Here is a 20,629-nt window from a genome sequence, read left to right as displayed (position 1 = left end):
GCAGGAAAAAAACAGGATGAATGAGTGATGGTGAGCAGTGATTGTGGATTTTGGGAGTTTCATCAGAAGGGGGTTGCTAGTAGACCTAGTAGACAGAAATAGAGGAGTAGACAGAAAGAAGGAGGTTAGGCTCTGCAGAAACCTGGAGGTGGGGGGCGGAGGATAAAGCATGAAAAGAGCAGAGAGTACAAGACTAGAAAGGAGGGGGTAGAAGACAGAGACAAGCGACCTGTCTATGATGGCAAAGTGATAGACCCATAGACTCAGATTTATCATGACCCCCTCTCCCTCCCCCCTTACCCTCCCCCTTCCACCCTTACCCTCCCCCTTCCCCCCCCTTCCCCCCTTCCCCTTCCCCCCTCCCTTCCCCCTCCACCTTACCCAATCCCTTCCCCCTTACCCTCCCCCTTCCACCCTTACCCTCCCCCTTCCCCCCTTCCCCCCTCCCCTCCCACTCCTCCCCCTCCCCTCCCCCTCCCCTCCCCTCCCCACCCCCTCCCCTCCCCACCCCCTCCCTCCCATCCCCCTCCCCCTCCCCTCCCCCTCCCCCCTCTTCTCCCCTCCCCCCTCTCCTCCCCTCCCCTCCGTTCCCCTCCCCTCCCGCCTTCCCCTCCCCCTCCCCCCCCCCCCCCGGCAATGCCGGGTACTTCTGCTAGTGTATATATATATATATGTGTATGTATGTATGTATGTATGTATGTATGTATGTATATATGTATATATATATATATATATATATATATATATATATATATATATATATATATATATATATATATATATGTGTGTGTGTATATATATGTATATATACGCTGTTGACGCGTTATCAATGGAGGTCCGTGGTTTTGCCCCGATTGAGTCAGAATTTTTTCACACTTAGCCCCTCGCAGGAATTTGATTCCTGTTTATAAAATTTATATTTTAAAAAATTATATATAGATATATGTATATATGTATATATATATATGTGTATATGTATATATGTATATATATATATATGTATATATGTATGTATATATATATATGTATATATATATGACGAGAATAGAACCATGTTCCACACCTTGAGTTCAAGAGATAACAAGATTTAATGATGAACCAATATCACAGCGCTGTGGAGGGTGTAAGAGTCATACCATTCACAATTGAACAGCATGGCCACATACACTCCTAGAAAATTGGCAACCCAGAGTTTCTTTATATACACAGAATTATACAAAAAATCTCCGCTGAAAAATGAGCACGGACAAAGGAAAAACTGGCTCGACATCTCCCCCCGAGAACCTATCTTCTTTGGCATGAGCAAAGGGCAAGATGCGGGAGGGAGAAAGAGCACCGTGACATTCTCAAAACTTATCTTCCATGTTGGCTTTTGGTCAAGGACAGACAGATGCGTTTTCATGAGGGGGTCTAACAGAGCAAGCGGTTTCACTATCTTTCTACATTTTTTGGCACAGTTGGACAATAAAACATAGTTCAAAACAAGAGGAACATAGTAAGCTTAATCCTTTTCACAAAGCAACCATTATTAAATGCAAACCACAATTACATAAGGCACAATAAAAGGCATGATCTCGACATACCCCCATTTGGTCTCTACGAGACTACGTATCACAGAGACCAGGCCACATCGGCTTTATTTGCAAAGCAAAAGAGAATAGTGTTATATGTGGCCACATCGGGCTTTATTGAGTGTTGTATGTGTGTCCTCCAAGGGCATGCCACGCACATAAAGTACCTCGCATGCATGTTTGAAAGGTGTCATGTTGTGCGTGTTTGGAACATGAAGGCTCAGAACATGAAAGTCCATTAACGTTTCGGATCCACAATGAAGGCGTCTGGTCCAGATGAGGTTCTGCCCCGCCAGGGGGCCTGCTACCTCCCCTGCGGAACTTGCTCCCCCCACCCTTTGCAGATGCGGTCCTTGCAGATCTTCGAAGTTAATCAATGATCATGCCCATGAGATCTCTCACGTGCTGCTGTTCTGGGGAATACATAATGTTGTCAGTATCTTGTGTCTCATGTTCCTGGTCAGGGTACAGAGCGTTAAAATCCGAATCACTTGAAGCAAGGAGATCCGAAACATTTGAAGCAAAGAGAGGGACTTCCTTTTATGTCAAAGTCTCCCATGGACGCCTGGTCGGCTTGCGGGTCTAGGATATCCATGTCGGGTCCCTCGACTGCCAGACCCAGCGTCGCAATCAGATCCATAGTTGGGTCGGAAGGGGGTGTACAGCTGTGAGCTTGTAATACATAAGAGGCGTTAGCCAGTACACGCAAGGGGTTTACCACACAAGTATCACAGCCATCACAAACATCAATACAGGCATCAGCCAGTTTCCACAAGGGATTTTCAACACAAGTATCACAGTCATCACAAAAATCAATACAATCTTCTGAAGCGCCGGTCACATCTGCCTTGTTGAAGGACCCATTCAGGTCGACGGCCTCTGTGGTCAAGATCATGGTCTTCCGACGGCGGTTTCTTCATCGTCCATCCTGAAAAATACTTTCTTACACACACCATGATCAAATTCCTAGCCCCCCGTCCCACCAATTGGCATTTAGTTACCTCATCTCTCAGATGGTTGGCTTATTCATAGCCGCATTTCCTGTGTCGTGTCTGGAAATTCAAATGCCATATTTACTTTCACCAATTTCCGAAAATACCTTCCTTTTAATCATCTTCCCTACATCTAATAATACATGATTTACCAACCATTTCCCCCCCAACCATAATCGGTCAATGGAAATAATCGGTATTCTCCCCTTCAAAATTTCACTGTTATCCTATCAATACCTGGACATTTTTTCCCTTCCTTCCTAGATACGCGAATTTCACACCAGTATAAACCCACTGGAAAAATTATCTGAAAAATAACGAAATCGTCTCCAAGTTCTCTAGCTAATCTCCGTCCGCAATCACCAACTCTACCCTCCTGTGCATTTTGCCTTAGGTTTTAGAACCTAGAGTCTACCAAAACAACAACAACTAGCCTCCCAAAGCCATTTCCCTGCAAGAGCGGGGGTTAGCCTTGCGGTCCCCATGACAATCTTCTTCATTTTGCTCTATCACCTCCCTTTGAGCAATAATTCAATTGATGTGATTCCCACATACCTGGTGGAGTTCTGTTCACCTGGTCTGCAGAGCCGTGATCCAATCTTCACCAGCCCCCAATCACCTCCTCGATTGGGGTCATTCTGCATGTAGCAATCTAACACAACGTTTTTAAACGAAATTCACAACTTTACATTCATTGGTCCCCCCCAGTGCAAGCCAACCCCTTGTATCACCTTCTTATCACAAAAACAACAGTCCATAACTAACCACTTTCCTTTATTTCCTGTCTTTTCCATTAACTTTTTACAACCTTTTCCTCTACTTCCTCAACAATTCCTGCAGTCACCTGTCATTGACAAATAATCCATCTGAGTCGACTTTCCAATCCAATCATCTTTGCACTTTCCACGACCTTCTTCACACTTCCTCCCAAACCTTTCCTTCAGACACAACCCACATGAGTACAATGTCCCCTTCCAGGCGCGTCTGTCTAGCCACCCACAAATTGTCCACAAGACAAAATCATCATATTTCACACCTCAGCTCTCGAGACCACCCAGGGGTCCCTTGAGAGATGCATCCTAATGTTAATCAGCTCTCGAGAGCTCAATTTTGAACAGGGGTAAAACCAGCAATACTCAATTCTGCCAAGCAAGAGGCCAGAGCAGTATCACTCCCTCTTCCCTCTGCCCACCATAACTGGCAGACAGACAATGGCGAGCCACAAGCCCCAACCCTACAAGGCTCCAGCTCCCATCCAAAGGACACAAACTCCCTCAGACTGGCATAATCTCTTTGCCAGCTTATGTACGAACCAAGATTGCAAACAAATAGTTTTCCAAACAAAACTCAGTTGTCACCCTATTGCACCATATTGGCAGAATTCACTTCAGCTCTCTACCACTCTTGTGTCGAGTGGTGCCCCAAAATGACATTGCACGAACCCTTTCAATACCTGTCTAAACCTACTGCCATTTAACGACGCTTCCCAGATGACGGTTCCCCATACACTATTCTGGCACAAAATTGTTGCATCCCACAGATGCCACGATTATTTTAACAAACCCATTTTCCTAATCCACCTGTTCAATTCTCATTTCAATTTAAAGTCAATCCAATGTCCTCTAATACCTCTCTTAGCATCCCATGCACCTGTTGCAGACACCTGTTTTAGCCTCTGGCTAAATAGCTGCCCAATAAACAAATAATAAAAAGAAAATAACCTGATCTATTTATTGAAATAGACCTAATTCTCATGTTGGTCAATTTTTTCACCCACTGTGACTCTCGCGTCAATCCTGCCATTCCCAACCACATTTCCAGCGAGGATGACGTCACTATTTCACACCTTTCCTTCCTTGAACAGCGGGAGTCCTCCAAGAGATGCATTCCGATGTAAATCACTTCAAAGTACCCGAATAGCCCTCCCTGGAATCGCACCTTTAACATTACCGGCACCGCCCTTTCTTGGTTCAAATCTTACCTCTGACAGACACAAATCCACTGCTCAACTCTATCCTGACGGACTGCATCACTGAAATAAAATCCTGGCTTCAAATCAACTTTCTCAAACTTAACTATGATAAATCTGAAATAATCGCATCATCTTCCTTCAAACTCAGAGCACACCGACCAGTATACATCAAACATTGGATTCATATTTCCACAGAACTCCACCACTCTGTTAAATCCTAAACATGCCCAATGGGCAATCCCCTCTGCTCAGGGCTGCAAAATGCTGGATTCTAACCTTCCCAAACACAGCTCTTGTCCGCCAGGCTGCAAATTCAAAGCATTTTCAGTCCCCCTTTTTCCCATACACTAGCCAGTGTAAGTCAGCCAAACATAAACAAAGAGGTTCCAGCGAGCTGTGACCTCCATAACTCTAAACAACTCCACTGGCACTTTTTAAAACAAACTTTCCCAGTCACTTACTAAAATAAAGTGCAGCTCTTGTCCGTAAGTACCTGCACAACACATTTACAAACCAATTCGTCCCCTCGTATTAGGGGACATCACAAATGTTCCACCACAATTCACAGCAGGTGACCACCCACCTGCCTTCTGTCGAAGTCCAGTTCAATTTTCTGAGTTTCCATTCACAGACAGACAGACAGACGAACCCCCAACGTACTAACAGGATGGTCTCACAGAGGCCATTCCATTCAAATCTGTAGGCTGCCACGATTCTTCCCGCCAGGACACACCATCATAGTCACCATAGTCACACGACATGTCAGCAGACACAGTGAATGACATTCGACACCATAACAGACACCGCAGACACTGCTCCTCCTTGATCCATATCTGCAGACGCAGTCAGACACACCCAGTCGGACAGACAGACTGGCTCCACATTACAACTGCAAACATCCGAAATGACAACAGCTAACACCAAATATTTATTGTCCCCCTTTCAGGGAAGTCAAATCAACCACCATTAAAGCACAAAACAGAAAACGACCATATACTCAGAGTATATACCATATACTCAGAGTGAGACCCGAAAATCAAGCAGACAGACCGACAATCGAACCTGTCTTTCGACACTGCCGAACGACAAGTCTGCAGACACTGAGGGAGTGACATTCGACCCCCAGTAGACACCGCGGACACCGCTTTGGTCCGCACCTGCAACTCCATCACGCGCCTCCAACTTCTTTTTCGGCGCATCGATCAACACAAATGTACCGACGCATCTTATATTCTACACATTGCTATCCAACCTTTCGCCACAGTCCCATCACAAACAATGTATCTCTCGCGGCATGCATGGCAGGAATCACACTCGCATTGCACCAACATGGAATTCGAGCACATTCCATAGCTGCGAAAATATTGTGCTGGACAAGACATTATTATCATCGACTTGCGCTTTCACACGCATGGCAAAGTCCACGGATGTACAAAGTCGAAGTGCCCTCTCCCTTAATTGATCCACACTGCACCTCGGCACACATCCTCAGATAATTAAATACATGTTTTAATCCAAGCGTGCATCCTCGCACCCGCTCCAGCACCACCTTCCAACCACCGCAGGTGCACCTGAACTCCATGGCACACCCGCAACTCCCTCAAAATCAGTGTTCAAAGACATGACTCCATGGACAGCCAGAAAGCCAGACAAATACGGACACACACACAGAGATAGACACAGGTGGGTTATCGCCTGCATTCTGTACAAATTCCATGTTCCTGTCCATAAGTTGGCCCATCAAGTGTAACCCCTTTCACGAAACCTTTTCTGAGGGTCAAATGTAACAGACAGCCAAGACGGACCGGCAAATAGGCAGGGGCAAACCCCGAGGCCCCAGACACCATCACCACACACATACCCCGCATCACATAGGAGTATCAATGAGCCGGACAGCAAATGCCATATGTCTTCGTCCCAAATCGAGGGCAAATTTTCACAATGGCAAACAATTAATATATTGTCCACATTCATCTTGGTCACCCCAACCCATCCTGGCTCTCCCCAAGAGCTCCGTGTCCGGACAGCCAGACAGATAAACAGACCGGGTGAAACCATAACCATCCATCCTTCCGATTGGACTCACGCCAGCATCACATGTCATTCTTGCCTTCATTCAACGCATTCTGCCATCCCAAGTCGGCCAAATACAAGCCCCGGCCATGCCGTTGAATAAACACCCAGTCGGTTGACAGCCTATCATTTTTGACTTTTACTCCCATTCTCCCTTGCTACATCTGGAGAGCCGTTAATGTGGGGATGTAATTGAACACTTGTTTTAAAGCCCTGTCTACACATGCTCTCCATAACATACTCATTATTCCCTGCCAATTTTCCCCAGCAGACTGAGTCCCACATGGCATCTCAAAATCTAAACTGATACCTTTTATTTCTTCCCCAAATTTACTTAATCAATTTTCACCTTCACAACAGTCATATAAATAATATCATTCCAAAGTACTCATCCGGATTGCCCAACGCCTGCAGGCAATTTGGGGAACCCCTTGTCAATCAATGACACACATCAATGACACACACACAATAAACACAAATACACGCTGCAATGACAGATCATTCATTCCCTTATACACACATACCATGTGACTGACACTTCATTTTCCATACAATACAGTATAAATTCATGCACACTCATGCACACTCCAATCCTACCTACCTGTGAACTTACCTGGCCCCTTGCTGTGAGCCTATCCATCCCTTGGTTTCTACCTGGATTTCTTTCTTCCTGTGCTTTATCTGCTTCTTTCTCTGCTCTTGAAGTCTCAGCACTTCTCCTGCCTTTCTCCTATCTGGTACCTGCGCTTTTCTGATTCCAGTTTAATTTATCCTTCTCCAAAAATCACATAAACATTTCCTATTTCCACATATAAGAAATAACCAATATCTCCCTTGAGATACAAAACAAAAACGCTTCCAACTCTAGCATCCCAAAGTCTTCCTTGGAAGCATGCTCGACAATGCAGCACCGCTTCCACTCAGCACACAACATACATGTGCTCACTCCAACACATCACTTCAAGCCACCTCATCACTCACATTGTTCACACACACGAATGCGTCCCCTGCTTGTGCACAGCATGGTCCGCATTCCTGTCTCGATTCCGTCCCACCTCGCTGTTCCCCGCGAGGCAGCTACTCCGTTGCCCCGGTAACCTGCCTGCATGTCTCGGCTCGCGTGTTCACAGCTGGATTCCACACACCTCGTACATTATAATCCTCTCTGTTTTATTTCTCCAGATCTAACCTCATCTTTTGTCCAGAAAGAGCTAATACTTGACCTGCCTATAGCATATTGTCAGAACTCCTTCCTTTGGGTAAAAACTGCACCGGATGTGCATGCCTTAAATCCTGAGACAGGACAAAGAAGGCCTTGAGGGGGGGGGGGGGGGGTTTATCAGATACACACATCCAGTGCGTAGCTTAACTTAAAATACTCATCGTCCTACCTTCCTTGGGCTAGTCCCTCCAGCGGGTCGAAGATCGGGCCGCCCCCCGATCTGTAATACCCTTCTCTTAACACAGTACTCACGCCGGAGTATTCTTAACACCAATATCTATTACCCATTCTTATCCTTATTCTTCCATCATTTTAATCCTTTATTCGCCTGACTCGGCCACCCGAATGCGTCGAATACACGCACTCCGTCTCCAGAACTCAAATCATCCTAGTTTTTACTTCAGATTGAGTATTACTCCGACATACCTTAATCTCCCTTAAGATATTTAATTAACGTGCACGGAACATTTTCCCGTCCATGCGCCCAGGCGGTCGCTCCCAGCGCACGGCAGCACGACCCCCATTTGCAAGAAACAGCTCGTGATGCGTACAAGGCGCAAGGAAGCGCCCCGAGGCCATCCACCGAAAAATCCTGCCTTTTAGTTTACCGCGCCGATATTTCCCTAATCCGGTCCTCCCGCGGCGCTAACTCGCGGTCAATGCTTGTATAGCGCTTCTAACTTGTCTAACTTATCACCCATGCCAGGGCTTTTCTAAAGGGGTTCTCCCTTCTTAACTTAGCTTAACACTTATCCTGGCCATCCTCCTTGGGTCCCCTCCGTTAGTCCGCAGCCAATACTTTCTCTGGTTACTATCAACTCCATCAACTCCATCTTGTCTCTAGACTGCCCTGCCTGGGAAGTTCTTGGCTTTACCAAGAAGTCCCCCCCTTTTTGCTAACTGACCCCCATTTCTTGGTTCATCAATAGACAACTTGTTACCCGAGCCAAATAGGCCTGTACTTACACACCAGATTCCAATTTGTTCGTGATCCAAGCTCGGAACGACGAAATAGAAGACAGACAGCCTGGGTGAGTGAACGGAGCTCAATTTGGAAAGACCCCTCAGTATGAAAGCTCACGTTAATCGAATCAGTGCTGGCCAGCCTCTCCGCTGTGTCCCCACAGGGTCTGCCTCCCAAATATCGCTCAGAGTCGGATCCCACTTCTGACACCAAAACTGACGAGAATAGAACCATGTTCCACACCTTGAGTTCAAGAGATAACAAGATTTAATGATGAACCAATATCACAGCGCTGTGGAGGGTGTAAGAGTCATACCATTCACAATTGAACAGCATGGCCACATACACTCCTAGAAAATTGGCAACCCAGAGTTTCTTTATATACACAGAATTATACAAAAAATCTCCGCTGAAAAATGAGCACGGACAAAGGAAAAACTGGCTCGACATCTCCCCCCGAGAACCTATCTTCTTTGGCATGAGCAAAGGGCAAGATGCGGGAGGGAGAAAGAGCACCGTGACATTCTCAAAACTTATCTTCCATGTTGGCTTTTGGTCAAGGACAGACAGATGCGTTTTCACGAGGGGGTCTAACAGAGCAAGCGGTTTCACTATCTTTCTACATTTTTTGGCACAGTTGGACAATAAAACATAGTTCAAAACAAGAGGAACATAGTAAGCTTAATCCTTTTCACAAAGCAACCATTATTAAATGCAAACCACAATTACATAAGGCACAATAAAAGGCATGATCTCGACATATATATATATATATATATATATATATATATATATATATATATATATATATGTATATATGTATATATATGTATATATAAGCAAAGATTTGCGGTTGGGAGTAAATCCAAATGACTCCATGGTAAGATCTCCAACCTTTAATTGAACAAACAATGACTCAACGTTTCGATTAACAACATGTCACAAAGCCACACGCCTCCGTTAATCTTCCTCAAGAGTGATAAAATCACTTCAACATCCCCTTATATGCAAAGCGGGGTGGGCAAAGCTGGATAGCCAATTAAACCGTATCACACCGCTCTCGTGAACTGAGAACGTTACTGACCAAATTCAAAACGTGTGATACGATATATATATCCCCCATGCTCCTCCGGCCAAAGAAAGCTGCATAATGCTACACAAGGTAAGTGCTTTGCTGTTTCAAACCCTACCTGGATTCCTCTACAGCTGCAGACATTCAAAATTCAAAATTAGCACATACATGAGAATCCCAATGCTACTCATCACTTGTTGGTGAGTCAGTAGCGACAGTGTCGATAGAAGCGCACACCACCGAGGCTCCATAGCATGTACTACGTGCAATTCCAATAGCAGTTTACAAACACATATCAAGACCCAATCATGTCTCTCACCCATAATTGGAAGGAATAACCAATCAGCTTTCACATAATGATTTTTACCAGGTGGCTAGGATTTCCCCAATTAACTCCCATGCTCTTCCAGCCAAAGAAAGCTGCATAAAGCAAACAAGAAAAGCTACACATAAGCCCTTTGCTGTTTCTAACCCTACCAGGGTCTCTCTACAGCTGCAGGCATTCACAAGTACATGAAATACTAATGCTTGTCGCAGAATGAAGAAGATACAGGAAAGGATAAAACGACTGAAAACAGTTTACATATAAATATTAGATTAAAATGTTACCAGTTGTGCTTTCATGATTTTTATTTTTTTCATAGTTGATCGATTTTGTTTTTTTTTCCTGGCAGAGTCATGATTTGAGTTCATTGCTGACCCTCATCGAAGCAGTAACAGTTGATTTGAAGAACTGCTTGAACTATTACGGACCACTTTTCAAGAGGTAACAGATGCAGTGCGTGTGAGTGAGTGCGTGCTCACACGCACTTTCGTGCCGAAGCATACCTCCCTGGTCTTACTCAAGCACCAAATTTTGTGTTGGCTTTAACCCTCACCTTTATAAAAGAAAAGAATAAACTGACGTGTTCACATTTTGACACAGTTGTGAGTTATCACCAGCATCCTGGCCAAGTTCCCAATTCCTGCCCTAACCTACCAAGGGCATTGCATCAGTGGCACAGCCACACCCTCAGCCAATGATGCTGAGCTTAGAGTCTTGTGCTTCATGTGGAGGGAGAAGAAGAAGATTGACACAGTGGGATTGGTATATTTTTCATCTAATTTCATCTAATTACATTGGCATCTTAGCATGTTCTCATGTGTCTTGTCAGTTACTGATATCAGATACGAGAGGTACATGCTTTCTGTTTTATATCACTACCCCTTTGTTATAAATTTAAAAAATGAGAGGTTAGAAATATGAGTGCTTGTTGTGCTTGTAGAGGTGTCAAAGATTCTCCATTTTTGCATAAATAAACCAGGTTAATAAACGGAATAGAAATAAACTACTTTTCTCAAACGTGTTTAAAGTACATCGGTGGTGCTTCGTATGCAGCCTGTGGCTGCTGGTTGCATCATTTTCTGGGAGTGTGGCTGTGCCGTTGATGCAGTGCCCATATAACCAGTAAGCTGGTACTCATTTTGCTGACCTCAGAAGGATGACAGGCGGAGTCAACCCACCTCGTGTTAATTGGCTGAGTCAACCCACCTAGTGTTAATTCAATGGCTGACAGGGGCTTAAACTCAGGACCCTAAGATCTCAAGCCAACCACCTTAACCGTTTAGCCAACACCAGGCTTTTTGTTTTCTACGTTCACACATGATGAGATTCTCTTTTGTTTCCAGGATTGTTGATGTGGATATATTCACCACTTCATTCTGCCAGTTTGAGACTCTTGTGAGTATTAACCTTTTGTTACATCTTAATACTCGTTTGCAGCAACTTGCATTACAATTATGGACATATACATAAAAAATAATTAATTAATAAATAATATTATATATATATATATATATATTGTTGCGGATATGGGATTTGGCCTCCATCCATATCCGCTTGTAAATATTCCCCTATTTCCCCAATACTCCCCAACTATCCCCAATCCCCCATTCCCTAGTCCCATTGTCTGTAAACAACACTCTGTAGAACCGACCTTCCCCTTTTTCCCCCATTAAATGTCGTGCCCAGGTTCACCGCATCTCACGTAGACAACTATAGGACATCTTGCTAGTTATTCTTAGTCTATGTCAGTTAAGGACTCGTTTCCATTAATTCTGACTCTTCGTTGCACCAGAATGTGATTGTATGGCACCGTTAGTAAGTTTAGGACCTCCCAATACCTCCCCGCATCTCTTCCTCATGAAACAACAACACCAACAACAACAACACCAACAACACCAACAACAACAACAGCGGCGCGGGGAGTGCGCGTCCTCACTCCGGCTTGGTTAGCCGCCATTGACCATGTGCTCCGACGGGGTTACCACACAGGGGCTCACTGTCAGCTCCTCGTCAAGGGCGGAGCCCGGTAACCCCCCGCACCCAATAAGAAGCGGCGGACCGATTCCATCTGGGGCGGAGCTAACGAGCCAAGGGCGTGTCACTCCCCGCTGGACATACGCAGCCACTTACCGGAGGTGACGTCAGATGCACCTCAGCGACGAAGAAGAAAGGACGCCACCTCCTAGCGCTGAGAGATACCTCCCGCATCTCTGGACCGGACCGAGTCGATTCTGCCCCTGAGCCAAGGTGCACCTTGAGCCACCGACTACCTGCCCTTCCTTGCCATCAATCCCTGTGTGAGTCAGTCTTGTCCCGTTTGTCTGTGGTCTGTCGGGGCTAAGATAAGACCGTGTCTAAGTGCCCACCTTTCTGTGCTGTACCTCTTGTGCCGTGTAATCTAAACGTTCTGCATACCCAATATTATATCCTCCTCCGGAGGTCTTGAGAACTGTACCCCTGGTGTCGTGTCATTTAACCCAGCCGTTGTGTCCTTTTCCTTCATTGATTTAGCATAGCGCGATTCGGCCAACGTTCGAGTGTAATCGGGTAACTTGTGCGAACACGGCGGCCATTCCGCTCGGCCCACCATAACATCTAAGTCGTGTCCGTAACAATATATATATATATATATATATATATATATATATATATATATATATATATATATATATATATATATATATATCCTTAATTATCTATGCCCTTATCTGGGTCCTCAGACACAACACAATAGAGAGACAATAGTGGGTTTGACAAGACAGAGTTCTGGGCAAATTCGACAAGGTCAGGCAGGAGGCTGTGGCAGTTCTACTCCACATCCCGCAGTGTGAACGTCCCATGGCTTTTGAAAGGAGAGAGGCCCTTGTGGCCAAATAAAAATGAAACACGCCCTACGTGGCTTTGATACCATGGCCCATGCGGCCTTTAACAGGATCTTCGACGTTTATGGCCCATAAACAAATGGCACAGCAGATGACTTGATGACCTATATGGTCCACAATAGTTGGCACAATGGCAGGTAGTATGGCCGGTACGACATGGCTTGATGGCAGGACTGGCCAGTTTGAGCAGGCTGGTGGCATGACTAACTGGCAAAGCTGGTAGGAAAGCTAGATGGCAGATGAGTAGCCAGCGGATGTTGTGATCAGGCAGCAGATGTTGTCGTGTGGCATGAGCGTGCAGTGGCACCAGGTAGGACGGCCGGCATCAGCCCTAACCTATCCTATGTTCGCTACCACACTAATCCCTCTGTCCCAATTCCTGACTCCTACCCATCTGAACCCTTCTAATCTGAGCTATCCCTCCCGGGCCCTCTAATCCCTTTAAAGTAATCCATTTCCCGAGAGGAGATCAAGGCATGCCCAGTGACTAAACCGATGAGGTGGCATGGCCTCACATGGCTCACCAGCAGAGTAGCCTGATGTGGTGTGGGTGGGGGGTGGGAGGGGTGTGCTGGCACTAAGTCTGGAGCCTGGGTCGGTGGGGGAAACCACGTGGCCTAGTGGGAAGGATAATTTAGAGGGCAAAGGACTAATGCAGGCAGCTTGACAGAGACGATTAGAGATTTTCAAAGTGTAAGATAGCAATATGGTAAATAGGATTAATATGTTTTGATTGCTAGGCTTGCTGAGTGGTGTTGTATAAGACGTAAACTAAGTGTCGGAACGCATCTCCCCTTAATCTATCTATAATTCCAGTAATCTCTGTATGTCTGTATGTCTGTGACCGCTGTTTCTCGACAACCACGGGTCCGATATACTTGAAACTTGCCAGGTATATTGCTGGGGACCCGAGGATGTGCCTTTTCAAGGTTTCATATTAATCGGACAAGTAGTTACCGAGCTATGTCCAAAAAACGATTCAACCAATCAGAGAGCAGCGAGTTATCACGTGTGCCGAACGTGGCGAACAGACTCTGCCTCGGACGGCACATTTGAGAGCGTATTCATTTATTTCACGTTGGCAAACTATGTTGGCGTTAAACTATGTTTTAAAACTAATTAAAACTAATTTGCGATTCTTTCGCTTTCCTGCGCGTTTGTGCACGCTATGGCGATTTCTTTACCAAACTCCGCAAGCCGTTCGCTTTGGACCAAACCATTTCATGTAAATAGAGGGGGGGGATTGTCACCGTACTCGCAAGCCGTTCGCTTTGGACCAAACCATTTCATGTAAATAGAGGGGGGGGATTGTCACCGTACTCGCAAGCTGTTCGCTTTGGACCAAACCATTTCATGTAAATAGAGGGGGGGGATATAATTTTAGATATATATATAGTACGGGCATGCCCTAGTTATACTAATTCTTATGGGGAACAATTCCCGCTCTTCATCATTTCGTTATAAGTCCAACTTTCACTGGAATGCATATTGGGCGTATAGTGAGCCCCTCCCCCTCCCCCCCTTTGTAGTGAATGAGTAATATTTTGTCAGACTTAGTCAAAGGTGAAGTTCAAGGTCATCTGAAACACGTAAACACCTATTAGGCCGCAACTAGAAAATGTATCAGCCAAATTTGTTATGCATAACATTCAATCATGCAAAACACTTGATGTAGAAGTTACCAAATTGCTGTTTCCATGGCAACTATTGTTTATTTGGAGTTTGCAAGTATCTGTGCATAGCAGTATATCTCAGTTTGTCTATGGGCAGTATATCTAAAAGAGTTATCAATGGAGTCTGATTAAACTTGGTGAACAGGTTGGGTGTGTGACAATGACAAATTGATGAGAATTTGGTCCAGATCTGGCCTATCAGTGGGATACAAAAAGTAAACTGTTCAGCCTGGCGGAGGAATGCGCTCTACCAAGTGCCGTTCTCACATTTGAAAGATGTTTCACTTTTATGCCAATAAACTTGAATGTAGAACAAGTGGAACATGCCTTTCAATCCTGACAAATCTCACACTCTCATTATGTCTCTCCGAAAAGACTGACTGGACAACCCTCCCATCTACTTTCTCAACAATCCTCTCCAAGAAGTTCTGTCACTCAAGATTTTGGGTCTCACTATCTGCCATGATCTTTCCTGGGAAAACCACATTTCTAAGCTGGCCTCCAAAGCCAGTCGCCGACTGGGCATCCTCCGTCGTGTGAAGTCCTTCCTTGGCACACCTGAGCTCCTCACCACATACAAGGCTTTCATCCGCAGCTTTATGGAATACTGCTCTCCCCTCTGGGCTGGTGCTCCTGCCTCACACCTAGCTCGGCTTCACGCTGTTGAAACCAAAGCTTTCAGAATCATTAGAATCTCCCGTGATGAAGCTAACTCCGAGGGCCTTTCACTCACTCACCGAAGGCAGGTTGGTGGTCTTTCTGTCTTCTACCGACTCCTCTCCGGCCTTGCTCCTCTCCGATCTCTGTCTGTGCTCTGTCCCCCAAATATTCCTACAGGTCGCACAAGATCTGCCTGCAACCTTCTTCTGGTGAAACTGCCAAAATCAAGACTCACTGCTCACCTTCACTCTTTCATTCCTCTTTACTCCCGTCTCTGGAACAAACTCCCTCACTCTCTTCAATCCCACTCCTCCCTCCAGGTCTTTAAAACAGCTGTTCACCACCATCTTTTATCTTCCCCCATCCAAAACCTTGATCTTTTCTACCCCCTTTAATTCACCCCAAATCCACTTTTTTTGAAATACCGATTTCTTTCCCGGAAGTCCGAGCAGTGTCGATGTGTTTTATACTTCTCTCCCCCCCCCCCCCCTTTCCCCTGCCCCTCCCCCAAAGCCTCCTCCCTTCCACAGATCTCTCGATGTCCCTGTTCTCTACTGTTGTACTTGTGTGCTTCCCTCTCTCTCCCCATCTTGTCTCCCTCTCCCTTTATCATATGTTTTATGTGTCCGTTTTTTTTTTTTGTGATTAATCTTAGCTCTTACACAAGCCTCGATCTTGTATCCAAAAAAAAAAAATCTGTATCATGGGGTGCTTAAGATACACGGGGTGCTTAAAAAATGATTTTAAGTCACCTTCTCCACTCTGTGAAAAAGTTTGAACAATCCCACAATAATTTGATGCGCAATGAACATGGTACGTACTGTGCAAAATGTATTTCAATAAAAAAATTGGAAGTGCTTTACTTTTGTTCAGGTATACTTTTTACACTTGTCTAAAGCTAGTGGAATAATATTCAAGTATATCAAATGCAGGACTGGCACATGATGAACACTATTGTGATTTTACATGAATTTCAAGGACATTGATAGACAATAGACAAATCAACAGAGCTTATGGGGTTCCAGCACCATGAGTAATGTGCTGACATGGGAGCATCAAACAGGATATCCGAAAGTTTAGGGATATAGTTACTCCCGCCAGGGAGTAATGCATTCGATCGTGTCCGTCCGTGTGTGTGTGTGTGCGTTCGTATGTTCGTGTGTTTGTGAACAAGATATCTGGAAAAGTTCTGAACGGATTTGGATGAAAGTTGGTGGGATGATTGCCCTTGGGAGAAGGAAGAATTGATTAGTTTTTGGTGAAGCTCAGGATATTATTCCGGATCCAGGAATTTTTTTGGGGATTTTTTTTTCTGTTTTACCGCATTAAAGCTTTTATTCTGATTCTTAAATGATGTTTTTCTCCTCTAATTCCGAGATATATCAAAATAAATTATCTGACAGTTAGGGCCTACTTTCTTTTTCATTTATTGTTTTGGGGAGAGGGGATGTTAAACAAAACGTATTATTCCAACTAAACCCACGGCGGGAGTATGCGCTCTACTGAGTGGCGTTCTAGTTTTCCAATAAAAGCAGTTTGGTCAAAATCCTGCTTGAAAGGTTTAAGATTGCATTTTTCACTTTGTCATGCTGGATCATTGCAGATCGCAGTGCTCACACAAAGCACGCTTTCCGACACCCTGGGAGACAGCACGACAATGCAGAAGAGTGATAATGTTGAAGAAGTGGCCGAAGAGGCCTTTCAACTGTACAAATCTCTGCAAAGTTTTGTTCAACTCAAGAGCTATCTCACCACCAAGTAAGATATCCTTCTTTTTTACTGGGTATTGCATTAAGTTTTACACAAAGCAAGAAAAACACCATGCATTTTGTACAGTATACCTGGACAAATACATGTTTATTTGGGAACCTGTTAAATGTTTTTTGGGAAACATCCTATAAATTGGTTTCATCAAAATCACACTGAATTAGTGCACATCCTTCTCTCGAATAGAAATGACTTTTGTTTCCAAGGAATGCATCTGTCGACCAGCAGGCTTGCCTGAGAACATATTTCCCAGTCTCTCTCCCTGTTCACCTACAAAGAACTGATCAGGATTGTCCTAGAATGTCTCAATAATCAGGACAAGATTATGACCGTCTTCCATCCCCTTATCAGCGATTGAGTCATGGTGGACAACTTGAAAATACAATGATCACAATTCATAACGGATCGCCAAAATTTGTATAAAGACGAGTGGAAAAATGAGGACATTGGATATTCTAAATGGAATGTTGAGAGAGGTTTGCTAAACACAGTGGGAAAGAAGGGTGAAGCAATGTTTTGAGTGCAAGTCCTTCCTCAAAGCAACTCTTTGTCTTGTGTCCCACAGCGGTTAGCATACCTCTGTCATCATTTTCTTGAGACAACTAATTGCACTTGAAGTACAGATTCCAATGATTTTCGAAATCATTGGATTGTCCTACGATGAGCGATTTTTGGATTTGACCCCTGGTTCATGCTCCAGTGGGTGAGCTCTTAGGGTCACAGGGTCAAAACAGAAGCTGTTTTTTTCAACTCAAATTTTTTGATATTTGGTCATTCCTGGTGGAACTTTTTTTTCTTCCATCTTTCAACTTTTATTTAAGTGGGAAGCGTGAGGATTTGCGTGCAATCGACTTGCTCTAGTCGTTTCATTTCCATTGTTATAAATGTATGAGCCATCAAAACATTAATTACAGACAATATTATATCAATAATCCTTTCACAAAGCATGGGCCCTTTTATCCTATTTTGGAATATTTTATTATGGAATTATTACCAGTGCCATATAATCCTCTCCATATATTATCTGTATTGCTACAATGGTGTATTTATATGGCCAGTGCTTCCTCCTAAGAACCTATTGGTCTACTACAACAGTGGTTGTGCCAACATGACGTCCAAGTGAACGCTTTCCCTTCACTGTGTGCAGCCAAGCACCATCCGAGCAGGCCTTGTCCGGTTTCCATTGCTACTTTGAACCTCTGCTCACCCATTGGTGCTTCCGAGCCTACCAACGCACCCACGAATGGATAAACAAAGCGGTCGACATTGACACAGTAAGATCTGGGTGTTTTTGGTGGAGGATAATTACATACGAGTCCAACAGATCGTGCTGATGTAGCGAATTTTCCTTTGGGCCGTCTAGTCTAGGTTAATTTCCTGATCCGACTGGTGCTTTGCAGCACGTGTTGCCAGCACCCTGAACCAATTTGAAATCCCTGACTTGTCAAAGGAAAACTACTCGGTGTGTGATTCTTGCCATGAGACTGCTTCGGAGGCACTGAACCTGCCTCTGGGGGCTGGAGGGGAGTCAGGGGGGGGGGGGGGGCAGACAGGCAGGGATGGAGAGAGTGAATTATATGTGAATTGCTTGGGATGAGACACTCTTTTGGTGAGATTATGCATGCAGCTCAGTTATTTCTGAATTTTGCGGTTCCTAACAGTATATATAGGCCACACAAAGTAGGATAATTCCAAACACTATGGAAGATAGATTATATAAAGCTCAGAAGCAGTAATTGTAATTGTGAACCTATAGAAAGTCTACACCCCCTTTCAAAGTTTTCACCTTTTGTTCCCTTATATCCAAACATAGTTGCCTTATAGAAGTTTTCTATATCCAAGCAGCCCTCACCCTTCTTCTGAATGTAAAATTAGGCGCGATGTGTGAGAGGGTCAGGGCGAAGAAGATGCCGATTGACTGCGTTTGGTTGTGATCAACAAGGCCTCCGTCTCCTAAACTGCGACTCAACAACTTCTTATTACCGAGTATAAGGGTGTTTTTTTGGTATACTTAGTCGAGGCTCGTGGAAGAGCTAGTGCCAGTACACGAAATGGATCACGACACAACAGGACAAAAGGAACAGTTCAGTTGAGAGAGGGCGGAAACACCAACAACAGAGTTGAAAGCCAAGATAGAGTTAGACTTGGACAAACAATGGGTGTGGGGAGGAATGAGGGGCAGGAGAGGATGCATGGGGTGGACAACATTGATACGGAAGGATACATGGGGTGGACAAGATTGACACAGAAGGATACATGGGGTGGACAAGATTGATACGAAAGTGTACATGGGGTGAACAAGATTGATACGGAAGGATACATGGGGTGGACAACATTGACACAGAAGGATACATGGGGTGGACAAGATTGATATGGAAGGATACATGGGGTGGACAAGATTGATACGGAAGGATACATGGGGTGGACAAGATTGATACGGAAGGATACATGGGGTGGACAAGATTTTTACAGAAGGATACATGGGGTGGACAAGATAGATACGGAAGGATACATGGGCTGGATAAGATAGATACGGAAGGATACATGGGGTGGACATGATGGATATGGAAGGATACTTGGGGTGGACAAGATGGATACGGAAGGATACATGGGGTGGACAAGATAGAATCGGAAGGATACATGGGGTGGACATGATGGATACGGAAGGATACATGGGCTGGATAAGATAGATACGGAAGGATACATGGGGTGGGCATGATGGATACGGAAGGATACATGGGGTGGACAAGATAGATACAGAAGGATACATGGGGTGGACAAGATTGACACAGAAGGATACATGGGGTGGACAAGATTGATACGGAAGGATACATGGGGTGGACAAGATAGATACGGAAGGATACATGGGGTGGACAAGATTGATACGGAAGGATACATGGGGTGGAAAGGAATGACACAGAAGGATACATGGGGTGGACAAGATTGACACAGAAGGATACATGGGGTGGACAAGATAGATACGGAAGGATACATGGGGTGGACATGATGGATACGGAAGGATACATGGGGTGGACATGATGGATATGGAAGGATACTTGGGGTGGACAAGATAGATACGGATGGATACATGGGGTGGACAAGATAGAATCGGAAGGATACATGGGGTGGACATGATGGATACGGAAGGATACATGGGGTGGACAAGATAGATACGGAAGGATACATGGGGTGGGCATGATGGATACGGAAGGATACATGGGGTGGACAAGATAGATACGGAAGGATACATGGGGTGGACAAGATTGACACAGAAGGATACATGGGGTGGACAAGATTGATACGGAAGGATACATGGGGTGGACAAGATAGATACGGAAGGATACATGGGGTGGACAAGATTGATACGGAAGGATACATGGGGTGGACAAGATTGACACAGAAGGATACATGGGGTGGACAAGATTGACACAGAAGGATACATGGGGTGGACAAGAT

The 20,629-nt window shown here is 44.8% G+C and overlaps 1 protein-coding gene across 4 annotated transcripts in view; it reads left to right on the top strand.

Annotated features, from left to right (window-relative positions):
* Window positions 1-20,629, top strand: part of LOC137424766 (BAI1-associated protein 3) — a 180,441-nt gene that overhangs the window by 66,785 nt on the left and 93,027 nt on the right. For all 4 annotated transcript variants that reach the window (XR_013623070.1, XM_078775902.1, XM_078775904.1 and 1 more), the window contains exons 16-19: window positions 10,541-10,632; window positions 11,535-11,586; window positions 17,010-17,164; window positions 18,321-18,447. Coding sequence is in view for 3 of the 4 variants with exons in the window: in XM_078775902.1 (XP_078632028.1) it covers window positions 10,541-10,632; window positions 11,535-11,586; window positions 17,010-17,164; window positions 18,321-18,447 (426 nt within the window). In the remaining variant the exon portion in view is untranslated. The remainder of the gene's footprint in view (window positions 1-10,540; window positions 10,633-11,534; window positions 11,587-17,009; window positions 17,165-18,320; window positions 18,448-20,629) is intronic.

This window comes from Myxine glutinosa, chromosome 4 (assembly GCF_964187855.1).
Source record: "Myxine glutinosa chromosome 4, kmMyxGlut1.1, whole genome shotgun sequence".
Taxonomy (NCBI): domain Eukaryota; kingdom Metazoa; phylum Chordata; class Myxini; order Myxiniformes; family Myxinidae; genus Myxine; species Myxine glutinosa.
The sequence above is the reverse complement of the archived record's forward strand: the minus strand, read 5'-3'. Positions and strand labels throughout refer to the sequence as shown.